This window comes from Helicoverpa zea, chromosome 17 (genome assembly GCF_022581195.2).
Source record: "Helicoverpa zea isolate HzStark_Cry1AcR chromosome 17, ilHelZeax1.1, whole genome shotgun sequence".
Classification (NCBI taxonomy): Eukaryota; Metazoa; Arthropoda; class Insecta; order Lepidoptera; family Noctuidae; genus Helicoverpa; species Helicoverpa zea.
The window spans coordinates 7,297,908-7,318,189 of NC_061468.1; the positions used below are offsets into that span (position 1 = coordinate 7,297,908).

Here is a 20,282-nt window from a genome sequence, read left to right on the forward strand (position 1 = left end):
GCAATATAGTTGATTGAAAAAAGTTCGACCAAAGGCAACCCAAATGACGTATATTACATGTATTTCCATTGTCGTTCTTCTCATTGCGTACCTACATTGTTTATTTATAAAAAGTAATTTAAAACACAAACAACTTATTTCTTCGAAATGGAAAATCACGTAAGTGTAAGTACATATCAAAGGAAAATACCTTCAGATGAAAATGAACGATACGGGTCTGACAGACAAATTTTTTTCACCAACTTATAAAATAAATACGTAATAAAAAATAAACCGGCCAAGTGCGAGTCGGACTCGCGCACCGAGGGTTCCGTACAAATGCTGTATAGATAAAAAGTGAGTTTCGCGCCAACCGTTCAGTTTAGAACAATCATAGTTATGGTAATTTCGTGAGAGTCAAAATAGTTAATATTTTTTATTTTATAATATAACTAAAATAGTAGGCCAGTACCTTGTAAAAGTTATTTTATTGAAGTTATTTATATACAACATTTTATAGTCATCATTCAGAAATCTGATTGAAAATAACTAATTATGTCTTAAAGGTCATGGGGCATATCTGACCCGCTTTGTAAAAAGTGGCGGACATGAATCAAAGTCGTTTTAAATCGTGGAGAATGGTATGACGTTTCTTTGAATATAAATATTTTATTAAAATTCCATGGAGACGAATGTCCAGGATCGTTTGAAAAATATAAAAGACAAGCAGTTTCAGAGGATTGTACAGGTTGCAATGCTAGTTTTTATTGGTAAAGACATTTCATAAAGAAGGAAGGTGCCAATCCGGATGACCAGGATCTGATGAGGATCTGGAAACCCAGAGAAATCGAGGGCAACTCTTGAATATTGTAGGCACGCATCGAGTCATAACCAGACATGTGAGTGTATTTTTGAGGGTACTGGTAAACTGAAGGTTTGGAGCTGATTTGATTATGGAGACTACAGAGAGTCAAGGGAACTCCCGAACGGTATGTTGCAACTACCACGTGTTTGGGCTTATTTTATTCGTATTGGCGAAGACTTTCCACAAAGATAGGTTTGACTGCCATTGTGGGATCGACAGCTAAGATCAGATATAGTTATGGGAACTCCTTTACAATTTATAACGTAACCTTGTGTTGGAACTTATTTTATTTTAGGTGATGAGAATTCACTACTAACTTGGGTTAAAGCAGCCATTGCAGGAATGGGATCTTTTATTTTTGAGGGATTAATCACCTAAAGAGCCCCAGTTTCAGGTTTTTTTCCGCCTGGTTTCTAGAGCCTTGACAAAAGTGTAATTCTGTCCCTTTCTTTGTTTTATAAAGTCGGCATTATTTTATTTTGTAGCATTTTACAAACAAATCCAACTTCAAACATATAAAAAAGCAACAAGAAAACAAAAGCAAGAAAGAAATTAAAAAAGAATTATTATTAAAAAAACAAAATACCCGACTGCACACTAAAAAAAGAGTAAAACAAGCCCCACAATAATATTGATCAATACAACTTTACTGAATATAATTTATAAATATTGATGGAAAGCATCGCAGGCGGGGACCAACAGAGGCTTATTTATAGTCATTTCGGTTGTGCACCATTTAGCAGAATTTTCGTTGGTGGCGGTCAAGGTGGTCCCCGCCTGCGATGCTTTCCATCAATATTTATAAATTATATTCAGTAAAGTTGTATTGATCAATATTATTGTGGGGCTTGTTTTACTCTTTTTTTAGTGTGCAGTCGGGTATTTTGTTTTTTTAATAATAATTCTTTTATTTATAACTTTTTAGCTGTTTTTATTTAACGAAAATGTTGTAGATGTAGAAGACTATGTATATGTAAGTACCATTTTAAATTATTTCGACGACATTTGGCTTTAGATTACGAGTGATGTTACTCCGCAACATAAATTTACCGCCAATGCGACGTTCAAGACGATCAAGACGACGTTCATGCATTTGATCAAGACGACGTGATTGTATCGCCAAAAGAATCGCTTTTTGCTTGCTAACGCATGAGTTGCTTTGCGTTGACGCAGAATTAACATGTTCCCGTGGGAATTTTGAGAAAAAACGTATCCTATATTAATTACTCCCGTGATTGAAATGAATCTAATGATACCGCATACATATTTTTTTAAAGGGAAATTTAGAAAAAATATCCCGTGGGACTTTTATGATAAAATGTATCCTATGACACTCCCGTAATCAAGACAAATCTAACGATACCTCATACATCAAAATCCATCAAGCCGTTTAGGCTACAGGAGGTCACAAAGGAACAGACATACATACATACTTACATACACTCGAAAAACATTACCCTCCTTCTTTGGCAGTCGGGTAAAAAGATGTTAGGTGCATCGGTCTAGAAGTCGGTGTCTAGAGGATGCATCTATATTTATTTAACCACCGAGATCTAGACCGATGCATATAAACAGTTTTCTTGTTGTTTTAGAAGTTGTTTTTTTTTGTAAAAAGTTTTTATTTTTATAACTTTTGTGAAAAGTTCTCGTCAATACGAATAATATAAGCCCAAACACGACGTAACTAAAACATACTGTTGAGGAGTTCTCTCGACTTTCTCACGTCTCCATCATCAGGTAAGCTCTAAACCTTCACTGTTTGACAGTATCACCAGACATACATCTGAGAATCAAGTTTTAATCCTATGCATGCCTACATTTTCTGATAGTTGCCCTCGATTTCTCAGGATTTCCATCATCAGATCCTGACCTGATGACAATGGAAATAAACGGCGAGTATACTCTTTCACTACAAAGAAATGATTTCTCAATTCCGTCAAACTTGGTCGTTTAAATTCCCCATTGAAATGAGGAAAATATTTAATGTTTACACCTGATTTTCTCTAGATTCCCATGGTTCACATTGATGCGACTAATGCCATAGTAAATCAGAGCCTTTATCATTATACTGTGCTATATTTCGTTCGTATCCGCCGTGGGTATGGTTTTCATACTAAGGTGCCCAATGACCATTGAATGATTTAAAATTTTTCACAGTTTAGAGGCCATTATATTTAAGAAGTGTTTGATATGAATTTCACTTTTTATTCAAAACGTTAATATCTCTACGCGTTCATGTGAAAAAGGGTAGGTAGTAAGTTTATAATTATTAAAAAAATATTTTATGTCATGTAAGCAAAAATAATATTTTAATATTTTATGTAACTTCAAATTTATCATTTTCGCAATTTTTCCTTTATCTGTACTATATAACGTTGCTTCGTGCCGAATTTTAAGATTCTGAGTTCACGGGAAGTACCTTGTAGGTTTTGATTCCCTAGCGTGTGACGGAAATTCGTCTAAGGTGTCGGTAAAACTGCTGTATCTTTTGATCGCGTTAACTTAGAAGTTTGATTTTTTCATTGCTTAAAGGGACAATAGACCTAGGTATTTGGTATAAATTTCAATTTGGTACCTTTATTCGTTCGTGAGAAATAAGGTAGTAAGTTTCATTTTATTAAAATATTTTTTTTATATTATATAACAAAAAAAAATGAGATTTTCGCAATTTTTCCTATATTTGCATTATATAACAATGCTTCATGCCAAATTTCAAGATTCTGAGTTTACGGGAAGTACCCTGTAGGTTTTGATTCCTTTGCGAGTGTCGAGAATTTGTTGAAAATATCGACATAATCGGTTGTATCTTTTGATTGGCTTGGCTTAGAAGCTTGATATTTTCACAGCCTAAAGGGACAATAGACCCGAGTATTTCATGTGAATTTCAGCTTGATACGTCCACGCGTTCTTAAGATAAAGGGTCTTGACAGACAGACAGACAGACAGACAGACAGACAGACAGACAGACAGACAGACAGACAGACAGACAGACAGACGGACAACAAAGTGATCCTATAAGGGTTCCGTTTTTTCCTTTCGAGGTACGGAACCCTAATAAAAAGTAATAACAAAATACAAAATGGCCGTGCTATATTGACAAGGGTAAATGGGATACACACTCAAAACAAATTCTCAATTATATAACATATATTGAGTGTAATTAGCCTTTTTTTCTTGTTTTGAATAGTATAAAAAAATATCTTATATTGAAGTAGGTATTTCTAACATTCAAATATGACGCGAGTGGAGGTATTGTAAACCACATATCCAAAGAAAAGTTTTGAGCATGATTGTGAAAAAGAAATAGGTATGATTACCTACTATTGAGGAGCCTACTCGTAAGATGACGTCAGATAGAAAAGTATTGAAGAAAAGAACATGTGTCCAAATGAAATTGGGATAAAGACTGGATGATGATTATAAGCAAAAGAAAATGTAGACATACTTACAAAATACGAAGGTATGCATAATATAGGCGGTAACACGAAGCTGAGCAGTATGGCTATTGTGCATCTTCTATCTGTGCACAGCGATGGGCTGTACGTTGGATACCTGGGCAAAAAGTTTTGATTAAATAAGGCACTTTGCACACGACGTCGTAGGCATACATAAGGCGAGTAAGATTAATATCTGACGGAATATGCGTCGCTTATCATCGGTCGCATAACGCCAAAACAGACGATTTACGATACGCTCGTAGCATTTTCCGTCAGATATGAACCTTCCCTTACAGTAACGCTGAACATCGGCGCTGACAGTTACGCGCGTAGTTTGTCTGAACCATAGATGTAATATAGTAAACAAGGTTGCGCATGCTCAAAATATATATTTACGAAAATGAACTCTATTCCAACGCAATAAGGTACTAAATTGGTTGCATAATACACAGAGGCAAATCCGAGCCGAGAGGGATAGTTAGAACGGAGGCCGTTTGTCTCTTTCTAACACCTTACTAGCATAAAAAATGTTGTGATCAAAAGTTTTGTCTTCCCATCTCATCTCAAGGTCGGTAAGAATCTATTAAAAAGTTGTGTGTAATTCCAATTTTATTAAGAATTTTGGCTGCGTGTTCCTCTCCCACATTAACAAAATGTTGATTGCAACTGTCGAGTACTACTGCCAGCGGCGGCCCTAGCCATTGCGAGGCTACGTGCGGCAGGTCTATGCGAGGCCCTTTGTCCTACGTGAAAAGTATGTGTTGCGAGAGTGGGCTGGTGTTTAGATTTAGCTAAACGTCATGTTTGAGGAGAAATGGACAAGTTAAACAAATTAATAAAATTTTATTTTTACTACATTCAAAGAATCACAAAATTAACAAATATTAAAATGATCTGATGCTTGCGACTTTTCTTAAGACTAAAATCTTTAATTAAAGCAGAATAATCGAATGAATGAGCAACGTCATTTTCGATCGAAAGAATAGCAAGGGCTGAAAGTCGATCTTGTGTCATCGAATTCCTTAAACATGTTTCAATAATTTTAAGCCTCGAAAAACTGCTTTTTCGGTATTATTGTTTTATTATTCGAATTCTCAAGACTATTTCGGTAGTGGGATAAATTTCAGTAAAATTATTTTCTAATATATATTTCAGCACCGAGATAATATTCAGCTCTTCGTATAACTGATTCAGGGCCGTCTCTAGCTCATGTAGCGCCAGGGTGCAATCATTACCGTGCAATCACATTCATACGTTGTACTATGAGTTATTTTCTTGTAAATAAAAGGACTTAAAGCGGCGCTACCTTCTAGGTTCGGCTAAAAAAGGGTGAAAAAAATAAAACAAGTGAAAGGTAAAGCACCCGCGAGCGTAGCGAGCGCACAAATTTTTGAGGTTTGGGTCACCCAAGCACCTAAAGTTGTATAATAAACAACAGTGCAAGGGGAAGTCGCGAGCGTAGCGAGCGCGAAAATTTTTGAGTTTTGGGACATAAAAGTACTTTAATCAATTTAGAAGGAAAGGTACTGTCAAAGGAACAGCCGCGAGCGTAGCGAGCGCGATTTTTGTTAAATTGTTTGTTTAAGGACTCTCAAATTAAACTCGGAATTAAGCAAAAATAAAAAAAATATAAAAAGTTGTGGGTTGTAGCGCGAGGCCCCCCCAAGCGCGAGGCCCTGTGCGACGGCACAGTTCGCACACCCCTAGGGCCGCCACTGACTACTGCTACACGGGGGAAGAACTGGATGCAATTAGCTCTCTAGCATTGTTTTGGATGTTTTTATTTCCACATATGTCTTTTATGGCAGTCCAAAGCCTTTTGGGATTGTTTTTATTTCCGTCTATTTCCTTCTTGTTGTGTAAAGTTTTGAGATTTCGTAGCAACAAATGTACGTGGTTATCGGGTGCAAATTACGTGTTTGGTGGCATCATTAGGGTTGGCTTTGCACTCTAGGTGTAGTTTGTCACGGTTTCTCATGCATCTATTTAAGCCGGGTGTGACCCATGGTTGGATATTGGATATTAGTTATCTCGAGATTTTTATTTTTTTTGTGTATTTGTTAATGGCACTAGTAACGATGTCGTTGAAAAGGTTTAATGAATTGTTTACACATGAGGAGTAGTATACGGGTTTCCCAGTCTGATTCGGCGATCTCATCAACCACAGCGTCCCAATCGGTTTTGATTTTCCAGCGTTTGGTTTGTTTCTTGTTCTGCGACTTCAGGGGTACACTACATAGCGCTAAGTCGTGATCTGTGATGGATAGGTTGCATATTAGACCGAGTGGAGTTGCGTTAGTTTTAACGAAAATATGGTCAATACATGAGCCACCTCTTGTGGGAACAGTTATGGCAGGGGCCAGGTCGTGTGAGGCCATGAGGCACGAATAACTTGATGCCTGGCTATTTTCTAAATCAACAGGGCCTTACTACAAAAACTTTAAACCCTGTTTTACACTTGTCTAATAAAATTTTGGCTGCAAAATGAACCATATGTCAACGTCATAATTTGACATTTTTTTAGACAAGGCATAAACTGACGTTTAAAAGTTTTTGTGGTAAGACGGATAATGTTTATATTGATGTCCCCAGCTACTAAGATGGTTTGCTTGTGTTTTATATCATAAAGAGTTGTGTCAAGATGATTTTCAGAATTAGGTACCAAACGCCAAACCTTTGATAAAAAAGAAACCTTTTACTAAAATCAAAGATAATCACGTTCCATTTATATAAAAAAAAACACTACTTTTCATCAGAGATAATCATATAAGTATGTAAGTATAACTTGCTATGTTTATTCTGTGTTTACATTCAATATTATTAGGCTTGTTTTCACCATACCATCGAGGACAACACGCCTTCATTGACGAATTTAGGTCAGTGTGTAATGTCCTTAGGGAATTTAGCTGTTCGGCGTTATCAATACGAACATATAGGTATAAATACTTCATTATTCCATCACTAATTACCATGCGATTCTTACTTAATTATGTACAATAACAGATAGATAAAATGTGGATTTTTATGTTTACTTATTTTATACTTTTTAGTCAGGTATATGGTATATAACACAATTTTGAAAAACGCAGAGGCAAAGAAATTGGTTAGTTCTTAAAAAGACATGTTATTTATCATGCGTTAAGTATTTACCTACGTGTCCTTATGACTTATTTGACCTAAATTCAATACCTTAACTAACGTAGGTGTCTGCGGTCAGTCCACAAGGAAACAAACAAATCGTTAGGTATTTGACTTAAATACAAACTTTCGTTATTTTTTATACCTAAAAAGTGCCAAGAGAATTAGATTTAAAAAGATTAGATTTAAGAAGAGTCTCTTCAATTTTTGGTATTAGGTAATTTTTAATCATGCCATTTAGGTTCAAAATTTCCCAATGTTTTCACAAAATTAGTTAAAAGCAAATAAAAATTGATTACGAAAACAAAGTTTGCTCAATTCTGTTTGAAATAAATCAAAGTTTAGGACCAAGCAATGTTGGTTTAAAATAAAATACGGACTCGTTATTTACAGTTCCCAAACATTGCAAAATTATGTAGATCAAGTCTTCGGGGGTTAAAAAGGGTTATTTTAGAACGAATTTGATCTCTATGATGAAATATAAGGTTCTAAACAAAAAAAAAATTGTTTAGGTACCTTAAGTGTACTGCGTTGGGTGGCCCCGGTAAATGGGTTGAGGAGGTCAGATAGGCAGTCGCTCCTTGTAAAGCTCTGGTACTCGGCTGAATCTGGTTAGACTGGAAGCCGACTCCAACATAGTTAGGAAAAGGCTCGGAGGATGACCTTAAGTGTACTGCAAACTTAAAGACGGCCGAATGTTTGTGTGGGCTCATAAATCAGTATGAAGATGAATGAGAGTACGCACGTTACAATTACATTACGCAAATAGACCAACTGAAAACTTTGATTGCAATTGAAAAAAAATGCCAACCATCGGGTCAACATACTATGTCGTTAACATACAGTCAACTATACATCTGGCCTACTGTTTAGTCTACAGTGTGCCCACTCTTAATGTTTATTTATGTAGGTAAATTAAAGCCTATAAAGCTTAAAAAATCTGAACCAAACTGTAAATGTTTTATGTCTACTGAAAATGGAAAATGGACGTAAATAGAGTTAGGGAGTTCGGAGAGGTATACTAATAATTATAAAAAGGGCTTCATTAGCATTGTGTTTGGTCTGCCAATGACATTCATTATATAAATAAAATAAACTGGAGACCGAAAATAAATCTACATATGGAAAATTTATCGCATAGCGTTTTGTTAAAAATACTTAAATGACCATATAACTTTAATACGCATAGTTAAACGGCAAGGATGATCCGTATTTTTGATGATACACCTAATTTTGCATGACGTTAATCTCAAATTCTATCTCCAATCAAAAAACAGCAGATAGCTCGATTATTGAAATTCACAGTAACCAAACCGTAACCAGCCGAGGAAATCATTGGACATCTGAAAATGTTTCGGCTATCGTTATATAACGACGCAACAATACAATGCACGAAGTAAAAATAATCGGTGCCTTACTTGATAGCAATATACCGCCAGACTGCTAGCGATAACGTGAGCAGTATAGAAGCTGTGTGCAGAATCTGAGTGAAGTGACTATGGAACAGCATATACACTGCCCAGGAATATGGCCGCTCTTCCTGGTCTGGGAACAGCTGTGAAAAAAAAAACGAAATTAGAATTTCGAAATTTAAATTAAAATAAAAGTCCATAATACTAAATACTTTATGTTTTGTTTTGCCATTAGAAATATAAAGTTATTCGAATTTGGAACTTCGTAGAAGTTCGAATAATAATTTAAATAAATAAAAGGCAGCATTTTATTAAAATAAATATGTCCTTAAAATAAATTAGTTTTTGTTGTCGATGTATTTTTACCTAAACAATTAATTTCTGAACCGACATTATTTAATTCTTTTTTTACATTTCCTTGTTAATGTGGAACAATATTTTGTTAATGGAAAAATATTTTATTAAACCTTTTTGGTAATAACGAGTTTAAATAAACCCTTAAATACACACATCAAAAGTGTCTAGGGATCAAGCATTTTTATGCGGATTTCTTGAGATTGAGATGTGGCTTTGTAATAAATTTATGATTTTATAAATTTATATGGATCCTTTTTGGTGCATTTCATAATTTGAATCAGGAACTGTGAATCAAATTCGAGTAAAAGATGAAAATCAGCTGTCAATATTTTCCCTATAAACACATACAACGCATTGAAGACATTATTAGTGCTACTGTTTCCCTACTACTGATTAAAACCAACGTTATTATGGAGCGGCGACGTCATTTAAGCAGGGAAGAAATGCTCAGAGCCGTGGGAATGATAGAAGCTGGTTCCCGGCAACGTACTGTGGCTTTAGCTCTGAATACAAGTCAGAGTGTTATCAGTCGACTTTGGACACGTTACCGAAGCACTGGTACCGTAGCTGAGCGCCATGGAGGACGGTATCGCTGCACCACACGGAGACAAGACCGATACATTCAAATCTTAACTCGAAGAGCTCCAACAATAACCGCCATGATGTTAGCCGTGAGGCTTCATCACTCTTCAGGGAACTTAATTAGCGACCAAACAGTCAGAAACCGCTTGCATGAAGTGAACCTTCATTCCCGAAGACCGCTACGGGTACCACCTATAGCAATGCACAATCGTAGGATTCGATATCAATGGGCTCTTGAACACAGAAATTGGGCAGAAGAACAATGGCGTTTCGTGTGCTTTTCTGATGAGTCTCGTTTTGGTATGAGACCGGATACAAGACGTATACGACACTGGAGAACCCCTGGACGCCAACAGCGATTAAAATCCTGCCAGGAAGTCCATCCTTATAGTGGTGGAACCATCATGGTATGGGCGGGTATTTGGATCGGCGGAAGAACTGAGTTGATTTGGATCAGAAGCAACCTCAACGCTCAAATTTATGCTGAGACGATTGTATCAGACGTCATCGTTCCTCTACAAGTGCAAATCGGTCCCTTATTTCAGTTAATGCATGATAATGCACGACCGCACACCGCAAGAGTTGTAAGACAGACTCTCGCGGCAGCTAACATCAATGTCCTGCCCTGGCCTGCTCAGTCGCCAGACTTGAACCCGATTGAGCATGCATGGGATATGCTACAGAGAAGAGCTCTGCCGAATATGGAGGGTATCCAGTCGCAAGAAGACCTTTTTTTGTTGTTGCAACGAACATGGGCGGCCATTCCACATCGTGATTTGGATGAACTCATTTTGAGTATGCCAAACCGATGTTCTTGTGTTGTTAGTGTTCGCGGTAGAAACACGGATTATTAATTGTTTAAGTTACCCAATAAACTTTTAAAGAAAACTGTTATTTCAGTCTTTTTTTTCGAACTTTTGTGTTAGTGTTTCAAATGTCAAAAATCCCTTTATTAGGAAAATGGCAAATTTCTTTATTAGTGCAAAGGTGACTTGGTTTATCGTTACTGTGACAAACGAAAACACTTTATTTGATGAATCCTTAAAGAAAATTTTAATTAATATCAATCAGGAGAAAAGTTATTGCAAAAATATATGTTGATCCCTAGACACTTTTGATGTGTGTATGTATTTTGAAAATATTGTTTTTATGGCTTCACCCGGCTTGTGAATGACTGATAAAAAAGGTAAGGAAAAGATTTACGGAATTTAAAGCAGGATTTATTGTAATTCAGAAAATAGGAGCAGTGAGTATATTTTATTACAACCCATAAAAATCTTTATGATGTTGTATCAACGAATCTGAAAAAAATATAAGTACCTACATACCTACCTGCCTATCTAAATACATCCTGAAATCTGTTTTATACCCAAGTACTAGTAACCTGTAACCTAACCAGTATGTACTATTTTGTGTTCTATGAATAATTACTGAAATAGATCATCTTAAACGTTAAGTAGAAACACAAAGCGGATAGGAGGAATGAAATATTTTTTGACCATATTATCTTTTATTTCACCAGAACATTCGTGGTTACTTATTGTACCCGTATACATATCACCAGAAAACCAGATGACATCAGTCAGGGCCCTTCTCCCTATCAATAATAAAATTCCATAGACAAAGGGTGCCTAAATATCATTATGGCGTCAGACATCCTCCGTGCAGGTTTCAATCAATCTTATGACCAAATTAATGTTACCAAACTTTAACAATGATTCATCCATCATTCTATCTGTCCAGTCGTCTTATCGTGAACACGTGAAAGCGTAAGGGTAGGACAGAATAATTTTCTCTATATAGGTATGTGCCTATATATTTATTTATTTATTTATTTTATTTATTTAACCATTTATGTACACAGAAAGAATATAAAAGAAGTAGATATAGCATAAAATAGTACAAAGGTACTGCTTATTTCTAACGAAATCTCTTCCAGCAGACCCGTAGTGGGAGAGTTAGAATAAAGAGAAGTAGATAGACTGTGTAAAAAGACGTAGTAAATATATAAATTAATCATATATATATATACAGATATATAAAGCAAAAGGTAATATATAAATACAAAAATACATATTTTATAAAATGACTCTATGAAGAAGAGGAGGGCAAATAGTAGTTGTTAAGTTTCTGTTTAAGAGTAGCAACAGTTTGACAGCTCCTTAATTCAGGCGGCAGCGAATTCCACAACCGTACTGCGTGAACTGTGAAGGAGGAGGAATAAAAGTCAGTGGAATGGGAGGGGATTTTAAGGAGAGATTTGAGATGCGTTCTGGCAAGCGAACAAATGAGAAGCGTTCTCGCAGATAGGAAGGAGTTTTGGGATTAAAAAGGATATTAAATAGGAGACACAAAATGCGAGTGTTCCTGCTAAGACGAATAGGGAGCCACTTGAGTTCTTTGCGAAAATGAGATGTTTCTCATTTTCGCAAAGAACTTCAAGATAGAAGATCATATTTTTAGAGATTGAAAACAAAGCGAATACATAAATTTTGCAACCGCTCAACAAAGAGGAGGCAATGACGCAACATCAAGCCTGCCCCGCAAGTATCTGCCGCCAATGATCATGGCCTGAGACTTCTTGGTATTGATCTGCAGCCCAAAGGACTGCGCCCAGACCTCGATCATATTCAGGTCATGATTCATGGCGGCAACGGCAGATTCCGCATCGCTTAACGGAAAATGTCTGTAGAGCTGCAAGTCGTCCGCATAGAAATGGAAGTTGGAAGAAATGACCTTAGTGACAGAGTCAATGAAACAGAGAAAAGGAGAGGAGAGAGAACGCCACCTTGAGGTACACCCGCAGAAAGGTTGCACCAATTGGAGGATACGTTATTAAGCCGGACACACTGCGTACGGCCTCTAAGATAGGAGTCAAACCAATTTAACGTGGAAGAAGATATATTAATAGATTTAAGGATACCTAGAAGAATGTCGAAATCGACAGAATTAAATGCACTGCTGAAGTCAAGAAGCACCAGTAACGTCAGGGATTTATTTTCCATCGCAAGACGGATGTCGTCAGTAACCTTCAACAGTGCAGTTATAATGCTATATATATGTAAGAGAGAATATAAATAAAACAAGCGGATGCTTAAACTTTTCTCAACATAATACCTACACGTATTTTTTGGAGATAATTAAAGCTTTTGAAAGGAAAGCAAGTTTATATCTACGAAAGAATGCTCACTTATGTAATTTGTTCGGTGAATCTAAAGAAAACCTCAGATAGAGCAAGTAAAAACTGAAATTCTATCAAATAAAATTTGAAATCTCAAACTACAAGAAACAAATCGTAACACAACATTGTTGTCCTGGACAGTAAACATGGTATTGTATCATTTCAATATCAAAGTATACAAATCTCCGTATGGTAATTCAGACGTATATTTACATAAACAATCTGTATTAGAATGTAGCTCCTTCACAGGTCTAGAATAAATCATAGTATCTATGTGTAAAATATTCCAGAGAAACCACATTTTCTTTATTGATTTCTGACACTTTCGCGAATATTAGCCATTTAAATAAAACTACTTTTACGGATTTAATCGCGGTTATGCTTATATTATTTAATCCCGACTTTTCGGATCCTTTACAGCATCCATGATCACGGGCAGACTAACGTCGTCTTGATATGATAATATTACCAACACCTGAGTCATATATTGATATTATAATACCACTTTCCGCAACCGGGTAAAAAGTAGCCTGAGTCTTTTCTCATGCTCATGTATAATTTGTGTTACCAAAAAGCACGACAGACAGACAGACAGATTCACTTTCGCAATTTACCTTCAATATCAGGCAGTTTACAAATTCTTCGAAAAGGATTTTCACAGAAAAATACCTTTAAAGATTGTAGTTGACAATAAAATGAACAATAATTTAAATTAATAGTAGGTAATCAACAGTAAAATGAAAAACATTTATTTCATGCCTATAATTTGAGGCATGTAAAATATGTTTTAATTTGTATCCTCAATAATATATCTTTGATACGTTTCAAAAGGATGGCTTTACAAAGATTTTAATCAATGTTTGACGAGGAAATGTCTTTGTTCTCATTTGTGATAGCAAGGTCCATTAAGTTACAGGTAATTGTAAAACATACCCTGTTATGTCGTCGTTATGTTTGACGACCTCTGTGGCGCAAAGGTCACCAAGCCGGACTGCCGAACCTGAGGTCCCGGGTTCGATTCCCGGTTCGGTCGATATTTGTGTGGTGAGCATGCTTGTTGGCCGTGGTCTGGGTGTTACTATATGTATTTATAAATATGTATATATGTAGCTATATGTAGTTTATCAGTTGTGTTAGCACCCATAACACAAGTTAATAAATAACTTACCATGGGGCTAACCGACCGTGTGTGAAAAGGTGTCGCGACATTATTATTTATTTTATATTTATTTATGTCGGAGGCAAAATCGAATATACATACCTAATCATTTGGTAAAACGGAGTTAGGCATATTTTATTGCATTGTTAAAAACAGTACATTATATTTAAAAGGCTGATCATGAAGAAGATTTTAATTACCTATAGATACCTTTATGACCATTCATTCCTGTACTTTAAAAGTGTTTAAAAGTTTTTGTGGTACGACAGATTATGTTTTGCTTAATTTGTGTTGATGTTGATCAGAAAAAGGCAGAACGTATTTTCGTTTCCTCCTGTTATTGTTACAGGCACAAATCATTGTAATAATCGGCTCAAAAAGGTAAAGCGCAACGTTCTAAATTCAAATTTGAATTTGGAAGCCAGGCTTGTCGAGGACAAAATAAAAGAGCGGTGATGATGATTTATGAAAATATTATTTTTTTACGCAGATATGAATTTCTGAAAGACGTCATTCAAATGTCATTCATATCTACTACCTGAAAAGGTCCTTTCAGGGATATATGTATACCACATAGCACAGTATAGTCATGCACAGTGACATACTTAGTGCATAGTGAAGTGATACTGACATAGTTTTAAGTTTTTTTTTATATACTAACAATTTTGTATAATATAATATGTATGTTAGTCAATAAGGTATATATCTATGGGCCAATGCAGCCTGAAAATAAAGGTATTTGATTTGATTTGATTTGATTTGATACCAGCTTCCGCTTGCGGTTGCACCCGTGTCTCGTTAGATGTTTCTTTGTTTATTTGCTTGAACGCGCTATTCTCTGAATCTACTGGTTCGATTATAGCAAATTATTTCAGTGTTATTTAGCCCGCTTATTAAGGAAAGCTCTAATAAATAGGCTACCGTATGGGATGTAACCACTGTCCTTCTTTTTATATCACTTTTAAGTTTGAAAAGTAAGGCATCTGTTTTGGTACCTGTCTACCAATTTAAATATGCGTGTTTTCTCTCAAAACTCACCAGATACCTGTAGATAGCGAAGGGCACATACTCCAGCATGACGAAGACATCAGCCACTGCCAGCCACTTCAGCAGACGGTTGATGGGAGTCACAGCTAAGTCTCGACGTGTTAACACTGCTACGTTCAGCGCGTTTGCTAAACTGCCGAATAGACACACCTGTAGGGATAAAATATAGGAATCAATGGAGAGCCATTTTTCTTCATCAGTATTTTTACAGTTCTACTCCAGGGCGGAGACCTTTAATCATACAGAGAAGGAATGAGCGTTGATACCCACGCTTGCTCAAAGCGTAGGTACTTTCTAGCAATTTCAGAACTTTTAAGTACCTTATACCTATTTCGTGTAGACGTATTTCTTCACCTTGACTCGGGAATGATACACTCAGAAAGTAATTTAGGTTTTTTGTGTTACCGTAAACCTATAGGTATTTCTACCTGTTCAAAAGTAAATAAATTAATGTGAAGAAATATTTTCAAGCATGTTACTTGTGATGTAACTTTCAAGATAATGAACAACGTTCTACAGAAATAATACAGTTGTGACGTATGAACTAAAACGCATATTATTCTGAAACTATTGTTTTAATGAACTAGGCCGTGATAAATTCTGTATTAAGAAATCTTTGATATAAGTTAGTTGGGGCATTTAGTGACGGAAACAAATCTTAGGATTCAATTGTATTTGAAGAAACAATGTTAAATTGTTAATTTATATCTCTGTTCTTTTGAAGTCCTCTATATCCTAGTAACAGTAGCAATACCTACTTTATTTAGCAAACTGGATTCACAAGCGACTGTGGATTAACAAAATGGAAAAATAAATAAAACTACCTTACCATTCGAAATTAAAACTTTTCCAATACCTAAATTGCATAATTTAGATTAATAGAAAAACCCAAAAACTACGAAAGATATAAGTAAATAATAAGAAAAACTCACCAATAGGCTAACATATCCATGTATGCTATTGTAAGCGAGAATCAAATCTCTGAATTCTCCGGAGCAATATTCCGACTTCTCACATTCCTTAACAACCGAAATATTGTATCTACTTCTCCAGTCTTCTAGAACTTTAATAACATCGCCGATATTGTTCGTATGGTTCGGCCCTCTGTGCTTGAGTATCGATATAAATCTTGGGTCCTCGAAGAAGAAGTTATATGAGCCATTCGAGCCACCGATGTCACTGTGGGTATCATTGTCGGCTAGCATTGTGACCGACCGCCCGTTTGTTCATCACTTAAGCCAATCAGAACTATTTCTATTCTTCTGCACCCTGTTCAATTTACTCGTTGTCAGTTTTCTCAAGCAACTCGTTGTTTTCATGTCGCCTCTCACAGTTTTCTTAATGCTGTAACAAACGAAATTATCTTCTAAAGTCTCCGAACAAAAAAACAAAATTTTACACTTTTTATCAGATCGTAAATTAAGTTTTTATCATTTCTTTGTAAAAAATATTCCTAGGCTATTTATCAGTTGGGGAATCTTTAATAAATAATAGCCAGACGGTACATGACACGCATTTCCAATAGGTACGGTTAACTTTGAGCATTATAAGGTATAAACAAATATGAGGTACTTAGCGGTAATACTTTGGCAACTGATAATATTTGTCTGCAATTGCGTCAACTCTTCGCGTTTCATTACGTCATAATTATATAGGTACTTGGTGTAAAGAGAATCGAAATGTACCAAAATATTAAAAACATAGATACTTAGTAGCTACGAACTCTATGCTTGGCGATCCAAAGAGTTTAATTACTAAAAAAGCCAGTTACATTTGATATACTCTACAAATGTCACTGGCCGTTTTTGTGTTTAAATACCTTAATAAATAAATATAAGTATAGTTCGGCCATTCAGAGAATGCGTTCCTGACACGTCGCGATTGAACTGACGACGTAACTTTGCAATGGCGTTGCAGTTACGATAAAAATATTTTTGCTGGTTGTTTACCGTTTTAACAATTGAGGAGCATTAAAACAACATTATTATATCAATAATCAATGAATGGTATAATTTTGTGCCAAACTGAGTGTCAAATAACTTGGTAAACAATATTTTTCTAAATCTATACTGCGCTATTACAAGGTTATGTCAGCGGTTTATATTTTGTAGTGCTGTGCTAAAAATAACAGGCAAGTATCGTAATCTGTTCTTATACAGTTATAATATAAAATAATACGTTTTGATTTTCTTTTTAAGAATTGGAAAATAATGGACTATAAGACTTAATTATAACTTTTATGAAATATAAAAATAAAACTATGACCAAACCGCATTTTTATACTTAGATTAAAAATGGTAACCCCAAATGGCGTTATGGGCCGCCATTTTGTGACGCTAAAACAGTCGTCCGTTGTCGTTTCGTGCGCATAGACCACGTTTTTCAAGTGTTTTCGATCTGTTTTTATTTGATTACCCGGCTTTTGTTAGACCGAGATATCAGGATTGATTCTGTTATTGATAATAATATAATTATACATGTAGGCGAAGATGATGATGAAGACACCACCTCCTCAAGCAAATCGGAGTCTGATTAATATTCTGTTCGCACATTCAATTCAATGTACTTGTAACAAAGAATAAATAAAACAATTTTATTATATGAATATTACCTTTTTTGGTTTCCACTTAAATAACTAAAATATAAAACAAATGATTCCGCCAATTTAAAACGAAAATAATCTTAAAATAATGCGGCGGTTCATTTTGAAGGAACGGTAACGAACTCAGTGTTATGTTGTGCCCATCACTAGTCGTGACTAACTGATAGGTGTCAGGAACGCATTCTCTGAACGGCCGAAGTATACTATCGTTGCAGTTTTAAAGCGAAAACTGGCAAGCGTATATAAATATTAGAGAGTATCCAAATATATATTCAAATAGTGGGACTTTCGTCGCGTGTATATAAAGATTAAACTAGACCGAGCGTAGCTAGTTCCTCTATACTGCGAGTATTCCTAAATAAATGACAGCTGGATTTTTATTCAGCCTAATGTAAAGCAGATTTTAATTCCACATTTAAAATGTCAAGTAGGCTCTGGCAAGTACAAAACGCAGCTGTAATTTGTACGGAGCTGCATTTTTTTATTTCAATGGGTTCTAAAGGAGATGGCCAAATTTTCATAGAAAAAAAACCCAGAATCGACAGCAATGAAATGGTTACCAATAGGTTCTTTATGATAGACCTTTGATGGTGCCAAAAAATCCAGACTGAAATCCATGGGGTATAGGAGCTATTTCATATTATCGCAAAAATAGGTTATGTTGAATATATGTTGATTTTAAAGATTATTAATATCAAGGGACATAAAAAAGCAAAGTAAACTAACATTATACAAGCCACTAGTAACAACCCCATAGTTTCAGAGTTGGCCTGGTGATTAAAAGGTCTTGTATTTAACCACTCCAGATACGATTAAGCACCGACCTTACCTACTTGGAGAGGTTTCGCAGTTACATGCAACCTTCACAACTGGCTATGAAATGTTTTTGGAGAAATTGTCTTTGAAAATCGCGCCATGTGACATTGTCAAATATAACAAATGACTTATAGTTCGGCCATTCAGAGAATGCGTTCCTGACACGTCGCGATTGAACTGACGACGTAACTACATTCATTGATTATTGATATAATAATGTTGTTTTAATGCTCCTCAATTGTTAAAACGGTAAACAACCAGCAAAAATATTTTTATCGTAACTGCAACGCCATTGCAAAGTTACGTCGTCAGTTCAATCGCGACGTGTCAGGAACGCATTCTCTGAATGGCCGAACTATAGCAATGTAAAACGGTCCAATCACGAGTCTGCATTCAACTTCTAACGAATATCAAACAGTAAAAGTAAACTTTTTTGTGAACTAAAATCTTGATCGAAAAAACGTTATAAAAAGAGAACCCCATGGTTTTTAGATGTTTTGAAATACTTTTTAAAATCCACAAATTATACTGAATCCAATCATACATATGAAGTTCCTGTCGACTCTGGGTTTTTTTTTGGCCATCTCCTTTGAACTGGTAACCTTATTTCAGTGGAAAGTTAAACATAAATTGACTGCTTTTTGCTGATCGATATAACACAAATTCATACTTCACCGTAACACCCAAAATGTATAACAACAAAAGATTCGGTATACACGACAAAACCATTAAAGTGAAAATGCCACTTCAACACAAAGCTAATCGTAAAATTTAACAAAATATCAAAAGAGCACTTAAGGATAATCACTTAGCGTTACCAGTACAAAATATTGTTTGCAAAATCAACGTCAAAACTATTCTTCAACACTCGCTGAAAATAGAATTAATAACCATAGTGCGAAGTTTGTAAACGGCAGCGTAGTAACTATTTAATAATCTGTAACGGTAGCCTATTCTTGGTGTACGAGGGCACCTAGAGTGAGTTTTGCAAGTAAACTTTCTCGATGCATAAATTATCATACAACATAATTAAGTAGAATTAATTTTAGAACTACTTTTTTAAAAAGGCTGTCATCATCACTTGGTCGCATTATAAACGCGCTCACTCACGATATAGTAAACGTTATCCGGCAAAATTAATGAAGGAACATAAATATTTAAATCATGTGATGTTGCATACGACTCCTTATTTCGCCCGAGTTATAATTACGTATGCCTGCCGGAGTTGCGGGATTGTTCGCGCGAATTACCCTGGTACATAAAGGGCTTAAGAAGGAAAATGATTAGTTATAGACAGTAAGGGTCAATTCACACTGAAAGAGCAGCGGCCGGCAGCGGCCGTAAGAGCACGGAAAATGTAAGAGCGCGGCGCGATGCGGCGCCGCGCGGCCCGCCGCGCTCACGCTCAATCCCTTGCAATTACGGCCGCTGCCGGCCGCTGCCGGCCGCTGCTCTTTCAGTGTGAATTGACCCTAAGAGTCTGACACTCCCTCACGCTGCTAACCCACATGGGGAGGTGTCATTTTATGATTTACCATAAAAAAATATTTTTCTAATTACGTATCGAGAGCGTTAACTTACAAGTAGTAAATCTCTCACCGTCAGTTATATTTGAGCGACGCGAGCGTATAATTCTTAATTTATCGTCTGCCTGAGTTCATTATGTGTGAAGCAATGGCTGTCCCTTTCCAAGATATCGGATTTAGA

At 35.8% G+C, this 20,282-nt stretch overlaps 1 protein-coding gene across 1 annotated transcript in view; it reads right to left on the reverse strand.

The window, feature by feature from the left end:
- The window catches only part of LOC124638307 (G-protein coupled receptor dmsr-1-like), a 58,900-nt gene that overhangs the window by 7,192 nt on the left and 31,426 nt on the right, over positions 1-20,282 (reverse strand). The window contains exons 2-5 of the mRNA XM_047175239.1: positions 16,090-16,501; positions 15,149-15,307; positions 8,838-8,974; positions 4,294-4,396 (exon numbers count right to left, since the gene is read on the reverse strand). Of these exons, the coding sequence (XP_047031195.1) occupies positions 4,294-4,396; positions 8,838-8,974; positions 15,149-15,307; positions 16,090-16,362 (672 nt within the window). The 5' untranslated portion in view covers positions 16,363-16,501. The remainder of the gene's footprint in view (positions 1-4,293; positions 4,397-8,837; positions 8,975-15,148; positions 15,308-16,089; positions 16,502-20,282) is intronic.